The 14,904-nt window shown below is 41.6% G+C and overlaps 1 protein-coding gene across 1 annotated transcript in view; it reads right to left on the bottom strand.

Moving 5' to 3' along the window:
* Psat1 (phosphoserine aminotransferase 1) overlaps positions 1 to 9,914 on the bottom strand; it is a 29,932-nt gene extending 20,018 nt beyond the window's left edge. Inside the window, exons 1-6 of the mRNA XM_005335150.5 lie at positions 9,757 to 9,914; positions 6,730 to 6,790; positions 5,595 to 5,664; positions 2,818 to 3,023; positions 1,774 to 1,946; positions 906 to 1,075 (exon numbers count right to left, since the gene is read on the bottom strand). Of these exons, the coding sequence (XP_005335207.1) occupies positions 906 to 1,075; positions 1,774 to 1,946; positions 2,818 to 3,023; positions 5,595 to 5,664; positions 6,730 to 6,790; positions 9,757 to 9,816 (740 nt within the window). The 5' untranslated portion in view covers positions 9,817 to 9,914. The remainder of the gene's footprint in view (positions 1 to 905; positions 1,076 to 1,773; positions 1,947 to 2,817; positions 3,024 to 5,594; positions 5,665 to 6,729; positions 6,791 to 9,756) is intronic.
* Positions 9,915 to 14,904: the final 4,990 nt, after the last annotated feature.

The raw sequence follows: 14,904 nt of genomic DNA on the forward strand, positions 1-14,904 counted from the left end.
TACATCATAGTTGCCTGGAAAGATAAATTAATAAACTCTGGCACTTCCCTTTTGTCACACTGCCCCTGCTGAGGCTCCGGGAATTAACAACAGAAATAAAGCAGCTCAGCCAGGCATGATGGTGCATGCCTGTAATCCCAGAGACTTGGGAGACTAGGGCAGGAGGATCACGAGTTCAAAACCAGCTTCAGCAAAAGCGAAGCACTAAGCAACTTAGTGAGACCTGTCTCTAAACAAAATACAAAAAAGGGCTGGGGACATGGCCCAGTCAGTGGTTAAGCAACCCTGGGTTTAATCCCCAGTACCAAAAAAAAAGAAAGAATGCAGCTGACATATATAAGTCACCAAGTACCAGGTACTTACTAAGATAGATAGATAGATATATCACATAATCCTCATAGTAACCCACTGAGGATGGTACGGTTATTACTCCCAATATCAGACAGGTAGGGACTTCCTAAGGTCACACAGTTAGTAAGTAGCAGAATTTTCCAACCAAGGGTGAAATACTAGGCATCATGAAGGTTTTCACAAAAATCTGGAAGTGAAAAGACTCTAAAGCAGGGCAACCTTTCTCTCCCTGAGATACTGCAATGCAGGTTCCTACAACTGAAGAGAAGCCAGCTACAGTTCATAAAAGGACAACAGTTCAAGCCAGTGCGGCCTGAAGTACCAAGATCAAAAACATGGCCCAAAAATTTAAAAATGTTTTTACAAAGGGCAACAAGAAAAACTGCTCAGTAGAAGGTCAAGGGGGAGACGTGAACAAAGAATCCTGGTAAAATATTTGGGGCTATTAGGTCATGGCTCATAGGAGCACACTCTACTTTAAAAACTCATCCCCTCTTTAATAGGAAATAGTAAGAACTCCTCGCGGGGTCCATAGCGACACAACCCAAAGTTACCTGAAACATGGAGGCGTGTTGTACAACGAGCTGTTTGCGGCCTGCACTTTGTACTCCAGGAAGGAGGGGCACTCTCTGAGGGCAAACCCCAGCAGGTCATCCCGGACGATCACCACTGTGACCCCAGCAGAGCCAACGTTCTTCTGGGCCCCAGCAAAAATCACACCAAACTTAAAAACAGAAAGGTAGCCTGCTTTAGAAGCATTTGTGGCCATTTTCTATCAATATATGCAAACTTCCCAATTTCTTTCCAAAGCATGTTTTTTTGAGGAAGTGACTCCACTCCTGTTTAGAGAGCATCCCATGGTCTATAGGAATCACCAGGCCCCAGGCCTGGATCTCACCTGAAAGGGGCTACCGAAGTCCAGCATTGTAAAGGCCATGTCCATATTCACATTCACATTCACACTCACAGCACACCTCCATTCCACACCCAACAGTCTTTAATCCTGGGCCTCTGGGCTGGAGATGTAGCTCAGAGGAACCATGCATGCTTGGCATGCACAAGGTTCTGGGTTCAATCCCCAAGCACCACAAAAAAATAAAATTAAGTCTCTAAATATTCTTGGCAACCAAGAGAAGAAACACAATTTTTTTTATCCTAAAAATTTATCTGTACAATGTTTAATTTTTTTTTAACAATTTCAAATGGTAAAACTCTAAAATTTTTTAAATTTTCATATTTTTAAATTTTTTTAAAAAACATCCAAAAGTCCAGCACTGTTCTTTGCAGACATTCTCCCCCTGGTTTCATGCACCTAGAGCAGGAGTGGCCCACTTGCAAGCAAATGTCAGTCTTCTCAATGACATCTGCCCTGGCTTCAAGGACTAGAATCCCCCTAAAGAAACCACTCTTTTTATACTGTACCTTGGAAACATCCACTGGCTTGGATAAGAAGTTTGAGGACATGTCACAAACCAGTACTGCTCCCTTGACATCAGGTATAAAATTAAACTCCACACCATGCACGGTCTCGTTTGCACAGAAATACACATAGGAGGCATCTGGGTTGAGGTTCCAGGTGCTTGGATCTGGAATTTCTATCACAGAAGACAAGTTTGAGACTTTGCACTTTTACCCTCCTTTCTAATATAGATTGGTGTTGACCAGGAGACTGACACTTCTCCCCCTTTAGTAAAAAGCTGATCCCAAAGCATTTCACAAGTGAAAGCACCCTGCCAACTTGGTGAGACCCAGTCTTAAATTTAAAGGGCTACAGATATGACTCAGGGGTAAAGCACCCCTGAGTTAAATCCCCAGAACCAAAAGAAAAGAAAAGAAAAAAAAAAACACGGTGGATCTCTAAATAATTTTTTCTTGTCACTCAGAATCCATCTATCCTGTGTCCACTAAGAGTTCAGGAGTTTCTTCCTGAGACCCTGGCCCTCACCAGTTTTTCAGCAAATGTGGTTTCAGAACAGCTGATTCAATCTACAGCTCAAGAGCTAGAATGTGACTCAAATACAGCCACAGGGACTTGTTTAGACTGGGCACGAGACATGAGACTGTCACTGAAAATTCCCTAGCATATAAAACTTAGGGAGAATATAAGTAAGGTCAGAAGCAGCTATAGTCATTGTCCCAGAAAGAGGGGACAGCTTTTCCTGGCTGTGGAGGAAATCACAGAGAAAACAAGGAGACATCAAGGCCCAAAGGCATTGTTAGAACCCCTGCTCAAGCCATACCTAAAGCCAAACTCGCTGTTGGACTTTTCACCTACATGAGCCTATCAGTACTCTGTTTTGCAGAAGCTATTTAGTAGTCTTCTATTAATGCAACCACCCAACCTAATTGGTATCAAACTAAATGCTGACAAGGGGAAAAAAGCATTAAAATCAACTGCATATCACCCTATGCAGGGGTAAGCCACCAATCTGCACATTACTATCCAGCCCAGCTCCCAGAACTTACTTGTATAGCTCCCAAGTTTAGGATGGACAATGTTCACAGTCCCAAACTTCCTGGCTTCCTCTGCTGCCTTTGCTGACCAAGATCCAGTCACCACATAGTCGGCACACTTTCCAGCTTTTAGGCCAATCAGGTTTAAGGGGACAGCACTGAACTGGCCACACCCACCTCCTTGCAAAAAAATCACCTTGTAGTTTTCTGGAACTGCCCTGGACAGAAACACAAGTAACCGCACATAAACAGACTCACAAGGTCAAAGATGGAGAATGAGTGATACTCTACCAAGTGCTTTGTCTTGGGTGGCTTTTCTATAAGAAATACAGTAAAGTCCCACTATCACTTTGTCTTGCCAATTTAGTCATTTACCCATTTGTTCATAGGACAACGATTTATTGGGACTATTGTGGAAGCCTACAGCCTACTATCTGAAGAGAGGCATCTCCTCCTTTTCCTAGTAACATACCCTGTTATTCTTAGGGAATCATCCCTCCTCCGAGCTGGCCAATGGTATTCAATTCTTAGATCTTTGCTTGAACTTTCTTTTGAAGGAAAGAATAAATTTGTGGGAGCTAATCCTAAAACCACTAGTGGCCATCTGGCAAAGCTAACACATATGAAAGCAGAGGCAGGAGAAGGAGAAGACCTTCCTGGTATCAACTGAGCTCCTAAATCCACTGTACTTCTCTAAGGGGGTAAATATTGCACTTTTTGCTAAAGCCAGTGAGGTAGGTTCCTGTCACTTGTGACTGAAACTCCTGAAACTTTCTATGTCAGATAGCATGCTATGAATCAGGAAGACCCTAGGGAGGGATTTTTGATTACCACTTAGACCAAGTCATGTAATCACAAACCCGATGTAGATCAAGATTAAGAACAAAAATTTTTGACTCCAGGATGGAAAATTAAGATGATAATTCTAATAGCTGCAGGCAGCAGAATACCACCAGCTTCAGGGATCCATGGCCAGGGAAGCTGGACCCAAGCCTTAGAGCAGTCAGAGTTTAGAATAAGGGGTACAAAAGGCAAGTGGCCAGGGAACAGGGCTCTAGCATACACATAAATAATAAAGAACAGGGCAACTGAGTAGGGTCTTGGGGGAAAGGTGGTGTGCAATATCTTGTTCTGAACTCTGCCTGGCCTACATTCTGTAGCCAGTAAAATAGCAAAGCAGCCACACATATCTTAGGAGACTCTACCAGTTATTCAGATGCAAGGAAACCAGGCAGAAGTCCAAGTACAGGGGGATAGACAGGAGCTTGGTTAGGAGGTTAGGTCCATAATTAAATAGTAGTTCTAGTCAGAAGAGGCCTACAGCCATCTGGTCAATGCCAATGTCCCAGGCTAAAGTTCCAAATATCCCTTCCTTCATCATTCCATGAATGTCACAGGGGACCCAATGGGCAGACGTGGGCAAGATGGGCCAAGCAGATGATCACCAGATCCGAACACTCTCAGTGCAATGGGCCTCCACTATTCCTCACAAAATTACCTCCAAGCCTGCCCATCTAATCAGCTTCTCAAAGCACTTTAAAAAGCAAATTTATGGCCGGGCAGTGATATACTCCCAGCAACTCCGAAGGCTGAAGCAGAAAGATCACAAGTTCAAGGCCAGCTTCAGCAACTTAAAAAGGCTCTAAGAAATTTAATGAGTACTTGTCTCAAAATAAAAAATCAAAGGGGCTGGGAATGTAGCTCAGTGGTAAAATACCCCTGGCTTCAATCCCTAGTACCAAAAGATTTAAAAAAAAAAAAAAAAGTTATGAAATAATCAGGACAATTTAATAAAATGATGATGTCAGAACAGAACAGACCTTCAATGTTGATTATCTCTGACTGGTGGGATTATAGATAATTTCAGTTTAATTTATAAGTTACAGTCTATTTCTGAACTTTCTATCATAAATGTGCATTATATTTGTAAGCAGGAAAAAAAACGTGATTTTAGGGCTAGGGATATAGCTTTAGTAGTAGAACACATTCCCCACCAAGCAAAAAAAAAAAAAAAGCCATATGTATATGCAACTGTATCTACATATTTAAAACCTTTCTTTCTCTCCTTTAAATATTATTAAGGCAGAGGAGTACCTGGAGTTAAGAACTCTTAAATTTCCCCAAATCCTCTTACAAATAGTTTCTCCAGACATTCTGACTCAGCAAATCCAGGTGAGCCTTGAACTGTTTAACATCAACCCGTAACCAGGTAATTAATTGACAGATAGCAGAAAGCTTCCACTTTAAGAATTCCTGAGGGCTGGGGATGTGGCTCAAGCGGTAGCGCGCTCGCCTGGCATGTGTGCAGACCGGGTTCGATCTTCAGCACCACATACCAACAAAGATGTTGTGTCCGCTGAGAACTAAAAAATAAATATTAAAAATTCTCTCTGTCTCTCTCTCTCCTCTCTCTTCTCTCTCACTCTCTCTTTAAAAAAAAAAAAAAAAAGAATTCCTGAACTAGATTATAGTTATTTATGCTGAAAAAGGTGACCATTTCTTTCTCATTTAAGGCCTTTTCAAGTCAGTTTAACTGGCACAATGCTAAAAATCTTTCCAAGATATTTCACATCTTTGGAAATAACGTATAAAATAAAAATGACACACAGACGCAGGCTGGAAAACACATAAGAAACATTATGTACTAATAGTGAATCTGGGAGGGGATTAAAAAGCTTGTTTTTAATGGTAGAATACTATGAACAAACACAAAATATAGAAAATAATATAACAGACATCCAGGTTTATGAAATACTGAACAAAAGTAATTTGGCCTTTTTTAGACTTACAACAACTCCCGCACAAGATTCTCTGCATTGTTTATAATTTTGGCGAAATCTGATGACCTGTGACTCATTTCTGTGGAAGATAAACAACAAAAATGTCTACAAAATTGGCAAGAAAATAATAAAGAAAAATATCAGTTACTTTGCATTCAAATAGTGGGCCCATACTCACTTAGTGTAGGGGATAATCCAAATTTATTTTCAAGTCGTGCACATTTTAGTCTTATAGTCAAAGCAAAATGATTTTTCAAGTCACATGAAATGAATAAGCCACTTAAACTCATCATTAGGTTCTCATTAGACTGTGAATACCACATCTTTCTCACAAACAGGAATCCATGGGCAGTGGTTTCTTTTTAGGACAGAGCACAAAATTCCAGGCTGTGATTTCACTTGACAGAAATCTAAGTATATGTCTCAAACCCACAGGAACACAAATAAGCAATACAGTTAACCCTATGGTCTCTTTTTTTTTTCTTTCTTTCTTCCTTTTTTTTTTTTCTTAGTTGTAGATGGACATAATAGCTTTACTTTATTTTATTTTTTTGAGGTGCTGAGGATTGAGCCCAGAGCCTCACACATGCTAGGCCAGCATTCTACCACTGAGCCCCAGCCCCAGCCAACCCCCCCTATGGTCTCTTCATACCATGTAGCCTTTGGAACTTTCAAAACAAAAAAATTAAATAAAAGAAAATTAATTGTAGAACTCAGAGGTCCTCTTGCCCAACACCACAGGGGAGAGAAACTGAACAATAAAATTACTAATGTGTAAGATCTTCATAGAAGGCTTGTGTACTTTTAAACTTTAGTAAATTTGTACTTGAAGTATAACAAAAATTCTAAATTGAATTAAAGAAATTATAAATGTTTGATGGTACTGTTATGCAAAAGTACAGGGTCTTCTGGTCACAGATTATGTTATTAGCAAAAAAAATCATGAAACAGAAAGCTGAGATGTCTAAGCCTCCCACCAGCATTTATGCCATCTTCAAAATTGTTCCTAGCAAACACAGTTATTAAAGTTTAAAAATGTATCTACAAAAGCCTATTGGGAAGACCTGTAGAAATTCTAGGCTGACTGCATTTAATAAATTAACTCCCTCTGAAACCAGGACCAGAATCCAAAAGCAAATCTTACCAAGAACACTAATGCCCACTCCTTTGTAGTCTAATAATTCTTTCTGAATCTCTAACAACACCTGGAAGAAAAAAAAAAAGTGATTTCAATATGCTATACACAGCTTTCCCTTTGTATATATGAACCTGAAGAAGAAGAGGGAGTCCACACACAAGCCTGTGAGATTCCCAGGCTTCTGTCCCAGGCAAACCTCCTCCTCCCCATTCCCACAGGAGCTTTTCTAATGCAACTTAGCCTGAAATGAGGCAACAAAATAGATGCTAAGACATGCGTTCCCAAAGATATGAATTTACCAATTCCCTAGAAAATGTTCCCTCCACAACCTCATTTGCCACTCCCTAAAAGTTAAATGTATAGGATGCATAAAGTTCTAGGTCCAGGAAACAAACAAACAAACAAAAAATCAATTAGTCTCTAATTATAGAGATACAGTTAGATCAATTTTCCAGTCTTTTTTTTTTTAGATTAGGACAGGTAAGGTGGGGGAAAAAAAAAGAAAAAAAAAAAAGGAAGCACCTGCTGTAAATTAAGATTCATCCCAAGCCCTGGGTTTGAAGGAGGTTGGGGGTGTTATCTCAATGTGCTAAAACAAGATTAGCAAAATGCTGATAGATGGGTACCTGGGAGTTCACTACATTATTCTCTCTAAACCTGAGTGAATTGAGGATTTCCATAATAAAAAATACAGAGAAAATGAAAAGCTCTAAGAAATGAACACAAAGAACAAGAGACCCTGTGTGGACTCCAAATGGGAGATTACTTCTTTAAAAGATGTTAGATAAGGAAGACATCATTAAAATACAAGCTGACCTGCAACTTGTCTGAAAAAATATTTTAATAAGAATTACACAAAGACTGCCTCAACGGTGAGGTTCAAGAAAGTGTTTTTGTGTTTTGAATGGCTGAATGCTTATTAGCTAGCACTGGCTGATCAAATTACTGACTTGATCAATACACAGAGTACACAGGTGATAAAATCTTACCCCATATATATGTACAGTTAACCAAAAAGAATAAAAACAAACTTATGTGAATCCTTTTGTTTAATAAAAAGAAACAAAATAATCCAGACTATTTTTTTTTAATTTTTCCTTTTTTTGGTGTTGAGGACTAAACCCAGGGCCTCATTTAACAAGTGTTAGGCAAGCCTTCTACCCCTGAACTACACCACCATCCCCAGAAACATCTTTGAATTTGCTTTAAGACTTTAAATTTTTCTTCTAGACAGCATTCCTTGAAAAATACAACTATAAAAGTTTCTAAAATCATCACAAGGAGTTTTTAAAAAGACTTCTAGCCAAACCTCCCACCCACCCACAAACACACCCCTATAATGCAGTGAAGTTTTTTCCAAACTGCAGAATGCAATAGTTTTTGTGGTTCACAACTAATTTATTTAAGGAAACAGAGCAAACTAGAGCAGAATAGAACACAAAAAGAGTGTATATCACAAGTAGGATAAATATTATTTCCTAATATTTTTTTAGATTATAATTACAATGCATGTACTTCATCATCTTGTAAAACATATTTTCCACTATGGTGACAGAGGTTGAAAACTTTTCTAATTTTTACAATTCAACTAAATCAAGAAGACACCCAAGCAGCAGCACCTGCCCCACCAGGTTACAGGGTAACAGAAGGAAAAAAAAAAGTCCTCTCAGGAAAAATAATTAATAAGTGTATTATTTATGACAAATGCCACCATAATCAATTTCATAACAAATAACAGGGGGATACAAATACCTGGAAGACTCTAAAACACAGCTGGGCATGAGGGGCACTACAGGAATTATTTCCATAGTTCTATCAGCGAAAATGAACAATGGTAACAGAAAAAAATGAGCCCTGGGGGCTGGAGATGCAGCTCAGAGGAAGAACATGCCTAGCACGTGCAGGGCCAGGTTCCATCCCCAGTGCTGCAGGTGGGCTGTTCTCAGCTACTGTGAGCGCCCCCAGAAGAGCAAGATCTCCTTTCCTCTCTCACATTGTAAGATTCCCTGTTCTTACCACCACACAGAGAAGGCTCTGTCCCAGGGACATTTCTAGTGTTCAACAATAGATAATTGTAAAATACTTGGCTACGCTCCCATGCTGCTGCACATTATCAGACAGGCGGCGGAAGCCTGTCAAAGGGTGCAAGGCACATCAGAGACATTGCCTTCTTCACAGCTGATGGAGCTGGGGGAGGGTGCTCGTGGGGAGGGTGGTGAAAAGGGAGGGGCCAGAGCCTGACTGGGGGCTGGGAGGGCAAGAATTGAGTTCCACTTGCATTTGCTTCGTGTGGTTGTAGCCCAGAGGGAAAAAAATCTAATCTACTTGCTCCAGAACAAAGTGAACAGACTGGACTAAAGCAGACCAATGCTACTAGAGTTTGAATCATTGAATGCCTAATTTAGAGGACAAGCAGGTTTTAAAAACACAACAGAGAGAAGAAAGAATGGGTCAGTTCTGTGGAGGACAGGAACCAGGGGGTTTTCAAATCTAATTTCTGACTGCAGTATTCCCAGCGACGGCTGAACTAAATACGTTTGGGGGTGAGGGCAAGCGATCCCTCAGTTTGCAATCCCCTTCAGAAATCCTGAACCACTGCAGTATGCAAAATCTATTATCTGCTCATTCCCTTGTATCATTCACTCACAGTACCCAGTCATGCATTCCATGCACACTGCCAGGGATTGCAGCACACCGAGATAAGAACTTTTTCTTTTCTACCGCGCCGCATTTCCCGCCTGGTCCAGTTGGGTCGGGGAGAAGGCACGGCCACGGGATCTGCATGCAGGAGAGCTGCACCCGGCTGGCAGTCAGAGCCAAGAACAGCTGCAGAGACATGTCCCAAAGAGCTTCCTCTGCCAAATCCATTCTTCTAGAATCTTTCTCACAAGAGCTCCTCTTTGCATGCAGGTTGCAAAGAGGTTGGGGGACTCGCGTTGGAAGCCGGGATCTGGGCACCCGGAGCAGGGATGCAAACCCACCCAGGTGAGCGATCTAGTTCGAGCCAACTCCCAAGCACACCGCGAGTCTTACCGAGTGCGGCAGTTTGGCGGGCCCGGGCCCGAAGTTGATTACTTGCTTCAGGGCGTCCATGGTGCAGCGACGAGAGCAGCTAGTCAGCTAAAGAGAACAGACCGCGTGGAACACCAGCGACTCTTAACAGCAGCCCTGCTAGTCTGCCGCGGGCACCAAGCCCCTGCCTTCTTCCAGCGTCAAACCGGCGCCCCATTGGTCCGCTGTCGCAAGCCCTGCGCCGATTGGTTCTCAGTAGAAAGCTTGCGTCCGCATTGGTCTCATTCACCAACCCTTTGTGGTTACGATTGCTCCTCGCTTTCTGTGTTTCGTCCCCCTTTTGGATCAATGCAAGGCGCACGAGAGATTGCACCAGCCGGCCGGCTTGGCTGAGCTGCCTTCTGAAGATGGTGGGCGGCGAGAAGAGGCTGGTCCTACCCAACTGTGTTCGCGCCTCTGAACCCTCCTTTGGTTCCATTACCCCAACTCCGACCCAGCCTGTCTTTCTGGGCCGGATCCGGAGAAGCGATGCAAATCAGTCGCTCTTAATCCACCATCTCTCTTCCACTAGCCTCTGGACTGGGCTGTGATAACTTTTTGTTCCAGAACCACAGCAGTCATTAATTCACCAAACTTTTCTAAGCACCCTCACGACTGCCAGACTCAGTCTGGCAAGGCACCCAAGATGCAAAGTCGAGAATGGAGGGAAGTGCGGGGGTGGGTGATGAGTGGATAAGATTCTTTGTACCCGCACTTGGACCCCTAGTTCCTGCAAGATGAAAGGATGGAGGTGTCCCAGGACTCTGGGTGGCTGCATGCCCCCAAGCAAATCCTTTAAAGTTACTGATTCTCCTTTCCCTTTTTGTGAAAGGACGAGCTGGAGGCTGGCGTTCTCTCTCGGGTTGCGCCAACTGTGAGTTCAGAAACGTGAGAAGATAACTAATAGGAATGTCATACACAGGGGAAGCCACAGACCAAGCCAGAGGAAGGAGGCACAGAGCCAGCGCAACTCAAAGAGCCAGCGCAACTCAAATTTTTCCACGTAGGTTCCCCTCTCGAAAGAACTCCAGTGGAGACTCACATGGAGATTTGAAAGAGGGAGGCCCCCTTCTCTGCAGAAAGGAGTTCCTTTGAAGTCCAGACTTTCATCATTTAATGTGAATTTTACATCTACTTCATAATTTAACTTAGCCTCTTTTCTACGAAAATATTTTCCCAAGGTCTTTGAGTGAAATTTGGAGTGGCATTTTTGTAATCCCATCTAATCACAGAAATGAAATTGGAGAAGGGAGGGGCAAAGTTGATTAAATGTGGCACGATGTGCTATGATGACCATTAAGAATCATTAAATGATGTAGGAATATGCCATGTGACATAAAAATAAAATAAAAACTCTTTTCCCATCACCTCATCTCTTTGCACACAGCCAAAATAACAATACCCCAACTTAAAAAAAAATAAAAATTTAAAATCCCACTTTCTTAGAGCCACAATTTCCGCTCTTTATTCTCCTAAACCAGAACATAAACAAATGCATTCAGATTTGGTCATTTAGCTTTCATTTGTAACTCAACACATTGTGCATTGCTACTACATGCAATGAAGACAGCAGGCATGGCACCTGCCCTTCTGAAGCTTCTGGTATTTAGAATAATTTTCCACTTTACAATTGTCATCCAATCAATGAGGCCTGCACAAATACCCTCTATTTTATTTTATTTTTTCATGTCTTTTTATTAGTGGACTTTAATTTATTCCAATAGTTTTGGATTTATAGTAAAATTGAGATGACATCACATAATTTCCGTGTGCACCTCTCACTCAGCTTCCCCCACTATTAACATCACATGTTGGTATGCTACATTTATTATGATTAACAAACCAGTATTGGTACATTAAGTCCATAGATTTCCTTAGTTTTTAACCTAATATCCTTATTTTGTCCTGGGGTCCACATCCTATTGACTTGCCATGTCTCCTTAGTCTCTGCATGACTGTGATGGTTTCTCATGGTTTTTTGGTTTTGGGTTTTTTGTTTGGTTTTTTGTTTTGTTTTGTTTTGTCTCTCTTTGTACTGAAAGCTTCTTGTGTGTGAAGTAAGTCTCGTCATCCCCCATATCCCATCACAATGCCTGACTGGACTTTCATGTAAAACATGTCAACACAAATACCCTCTTAAAACCACAACCTTCCTCTCCACAACTGGTCCACCTGATTCCTGCTAACTTTTTCTTTTTTCCAAAGCATGAATCACCTCACATGCTATATCATTAGTCCATTTATTACAAGCATTGCCTGTCTGGTAAAATGTAAGCTCTATGAGGGTTGCACTTTCTTCTTCTTTGTTTCCTGATATACCAAGAACAGTGCCTAGCCCAGGGTAAACTCATGATGGAGATTTCTTGAATGAAAGAATGAATTTATAAATAATGGATCTATTTCGATAATCACCCTAAACTAAAAAGAGGCCTATCTTGAAGTTCAAGTCTTTACCTCTAGAGACAGGAAACTATTTGCCCTTATGGGTTAATGTTCCCCTTCCCCATTTGGCATAGTTTCAAGAAGGTCTTCTCTTCCCTCATTCTCATAGTCTATTCTACCTCAGAACTTCTCCCTCTTTTTCTTCCCCTGCCCCCCTCCCACTCTCTTTGCCACCTTACCTTCCTTCCCATTTCAACTCCAAATAGGAACCTCCATCAACTGGTAATTGGAACTCAGGGCTCACAGTCTAGGCAGGTGTGGTGCCACTGAGCTACACTCCCAGCTCACAGTCAACTTTTCAAAACATGCATAAAGAGATCATGGAACTTCCCTGCTGAAAGCCCTCTAAAGGCTTCCCAACGCAGTGAGAACAACCACCAAACTTCTAATGGATCCACAAGACTATAACTGACCTGGTTCTTGGTTACCACTTGGCTCAGCCCTTAGCTGTCTCTCATAACTTAGCAGTCTCTGCAATAGTACTACCTATTTAGGGATCACCCCCTCACTAGGATGTAAATTCTCTGAAGAGCTGAGATTATGTTTGTATCTTCAGCATCAAGCATATTAGAAACTTGACAGATACTTCTTGAGTAATCATGTAAGGCAGAAGAAAGGAAATAAATGTTTTGTTTTGGCTTTAGGGTATTTTTGCAGTGCTGGGGATGAAATCCAGGGTCTCGCACATGCTAGGCAAGTGGACTACCATTGTTCCACCTTCTCAGCCCTTTATTCTTCAGAATTTCCTATGGTGGACATTTAAAAATTAATAATCATGTTTTGTTTTGTTTGAGGAGGGGGTTGTTGTGGTTTTATGTGTTTGTTTCGCTACTGAGAATTGAACCCAGGATGCTACATTCCAGTCCTTTTTATTTATATGTTGATACAGGGCATCATTAAGATGTTGAGGGTCTTCTTGCTAAATTGCTCAGGTTGGCCTTGAAATTGCAATCCTCCTGCCTCAGCCTCCTAAATCTCTGGGATTACAGGCATGCACCACCATGTCCATGTCCAGCACATGCTTTTTTTTTGTTTTTAAAGAGAGAGAGAGAGAGAGAGAGAGAGAGAGAGAGAGAGAGAGAGAGAGAGAGAGAGAGAGAGAGAGAATTTCAATATTTATTTATTAGTTTTCGGCAGACACAACATCTTTGTTGGTATGTGGTGCTGAGGAGGTCGCAGGCATGCCAGGCGAGCGCGCTACCGCTTGAGCCACATCCCCAGCCCCAAAATATACAACTTTTAAAAGCATGTGCTGGGGGCTGGGGATGTGGCTCAAGCAGTAGCGCGCTCGCCTGGCATGCCTGCGACCCGGGTTCGATCCTCAGCACCACATACCAACAAAGATGTTGTGTCCGCCAATAACTAAAAAATAAATATTAAAAACTCTCTCTCCCTCTCACTCTCTCTTTAAAAAAAAAAAAAGTTGGATATTTTGAAAAAGTGGGGTGAGGATAGGCCTAACAACCACCAAAAAACCCTGAAGATCCAGGGGCACCCATTTGCAGCCTTTGAGAGCCTGTGGCTGCCAAGGCCCTTCTTCCTTTTTTTCTGCCAAGGTTACATGCTTCATCGGGCACTAACACGTTGCCCTGCCACTAGAATTCTAGGTCAGTGCTTTTACTGACAAATGATGCTACATGTGGGAGATCACCAAAAACTTTGCTTCTATTCAACTTGCTTTAGTTCCAGTCACTCTTCTCTGGATTTGCACAACTATTCAAAGTTTACAGCAGACCTTGGCAAGGTACAGACTGTGCAAGAGATGTGTTTTGTGAGGGAGAAGAGGTAGTTAGACGAACAGGGTGTTGCGTACATTTGTTTCCCAAACTCACAGTGCTGGAAGGAATCTTGGAATATCATCTAGAATCATCTACCCACACATTCTGACAGCCAACCTCTCCCAGCATTGTCCTGAGGCAGTGAGGAGGGAAAATTACATTCCCTGTAAATAAGCACAAAGCTGTTCCCAGATGACAGGCCAAAGATTTGGAAAGAGGTTGACAGAACTGAGAAACAGAATGAAAAAAAAAATTTTAATGCTATTTATATAAACTATGTACATCCCAGCATCCTTTGACTTGTATCATCCAAATGGAACTCTTTTTTTTCCTAAAACTTTTTTTGTAGTTGTAGATTGACAGAATACCTTTATTTTATTTATATATGGTACTAAGGATCAAACCCAGTGCCTCTCACATGCTAGGCAAGCATTCTGCCACTGAGCTACAGCCCCAGCTCCCAAATGGCACTGTTAAGTAACAAAATGACTCAGTGTCCCCAAGCTGTTCCCTCATGCCTCAAATCTCTAAATGGAAATAAATTTCCTTAGGGAGTTGAAGATAATTTTAATGAATCCTAACCAGATGTACTGACCATGTAGAATTCAGGAGACAAAAGAAACTGCATGAATTCTAAACTCTTCCGTTTACAGATCAAAGAAAATTACCAAATGTCCCAATGAATAGTAAAGGCAAAGATATCCACTCTCTTTCAAACAATACAGGATCATTTTCACATATCAAAATATGAAGTATTTTCATTGTGTCTTGTGTGCGTGTGTGTGTGTGTGTGTGTGTGTGTGTGTGTGTGTGTATGTGTGTTGGATGTTGGGTTTTGGGAACTGAATTGTCAAATTCAGATCACAAATCCCAGGAGCAACTCCTTCACTTTTTGAAATTGCCAAAGGAT

This window comes from Ictidomys tridecemlineatus, chromosome 4, assembly GCF_052094955.1.
Source record: "Ictidomys tridecemlineatus isolate mIctTri1 chromosome 4, mIctTri1.hap1, whole genome shotgun sequence".
Lineage (NCBI taxonomy): Eukaryota > Metazoa > Chordata > Mammalia > Rodentia > Sciuridae > Ictidomys > Ictidomys tridecemlineatus.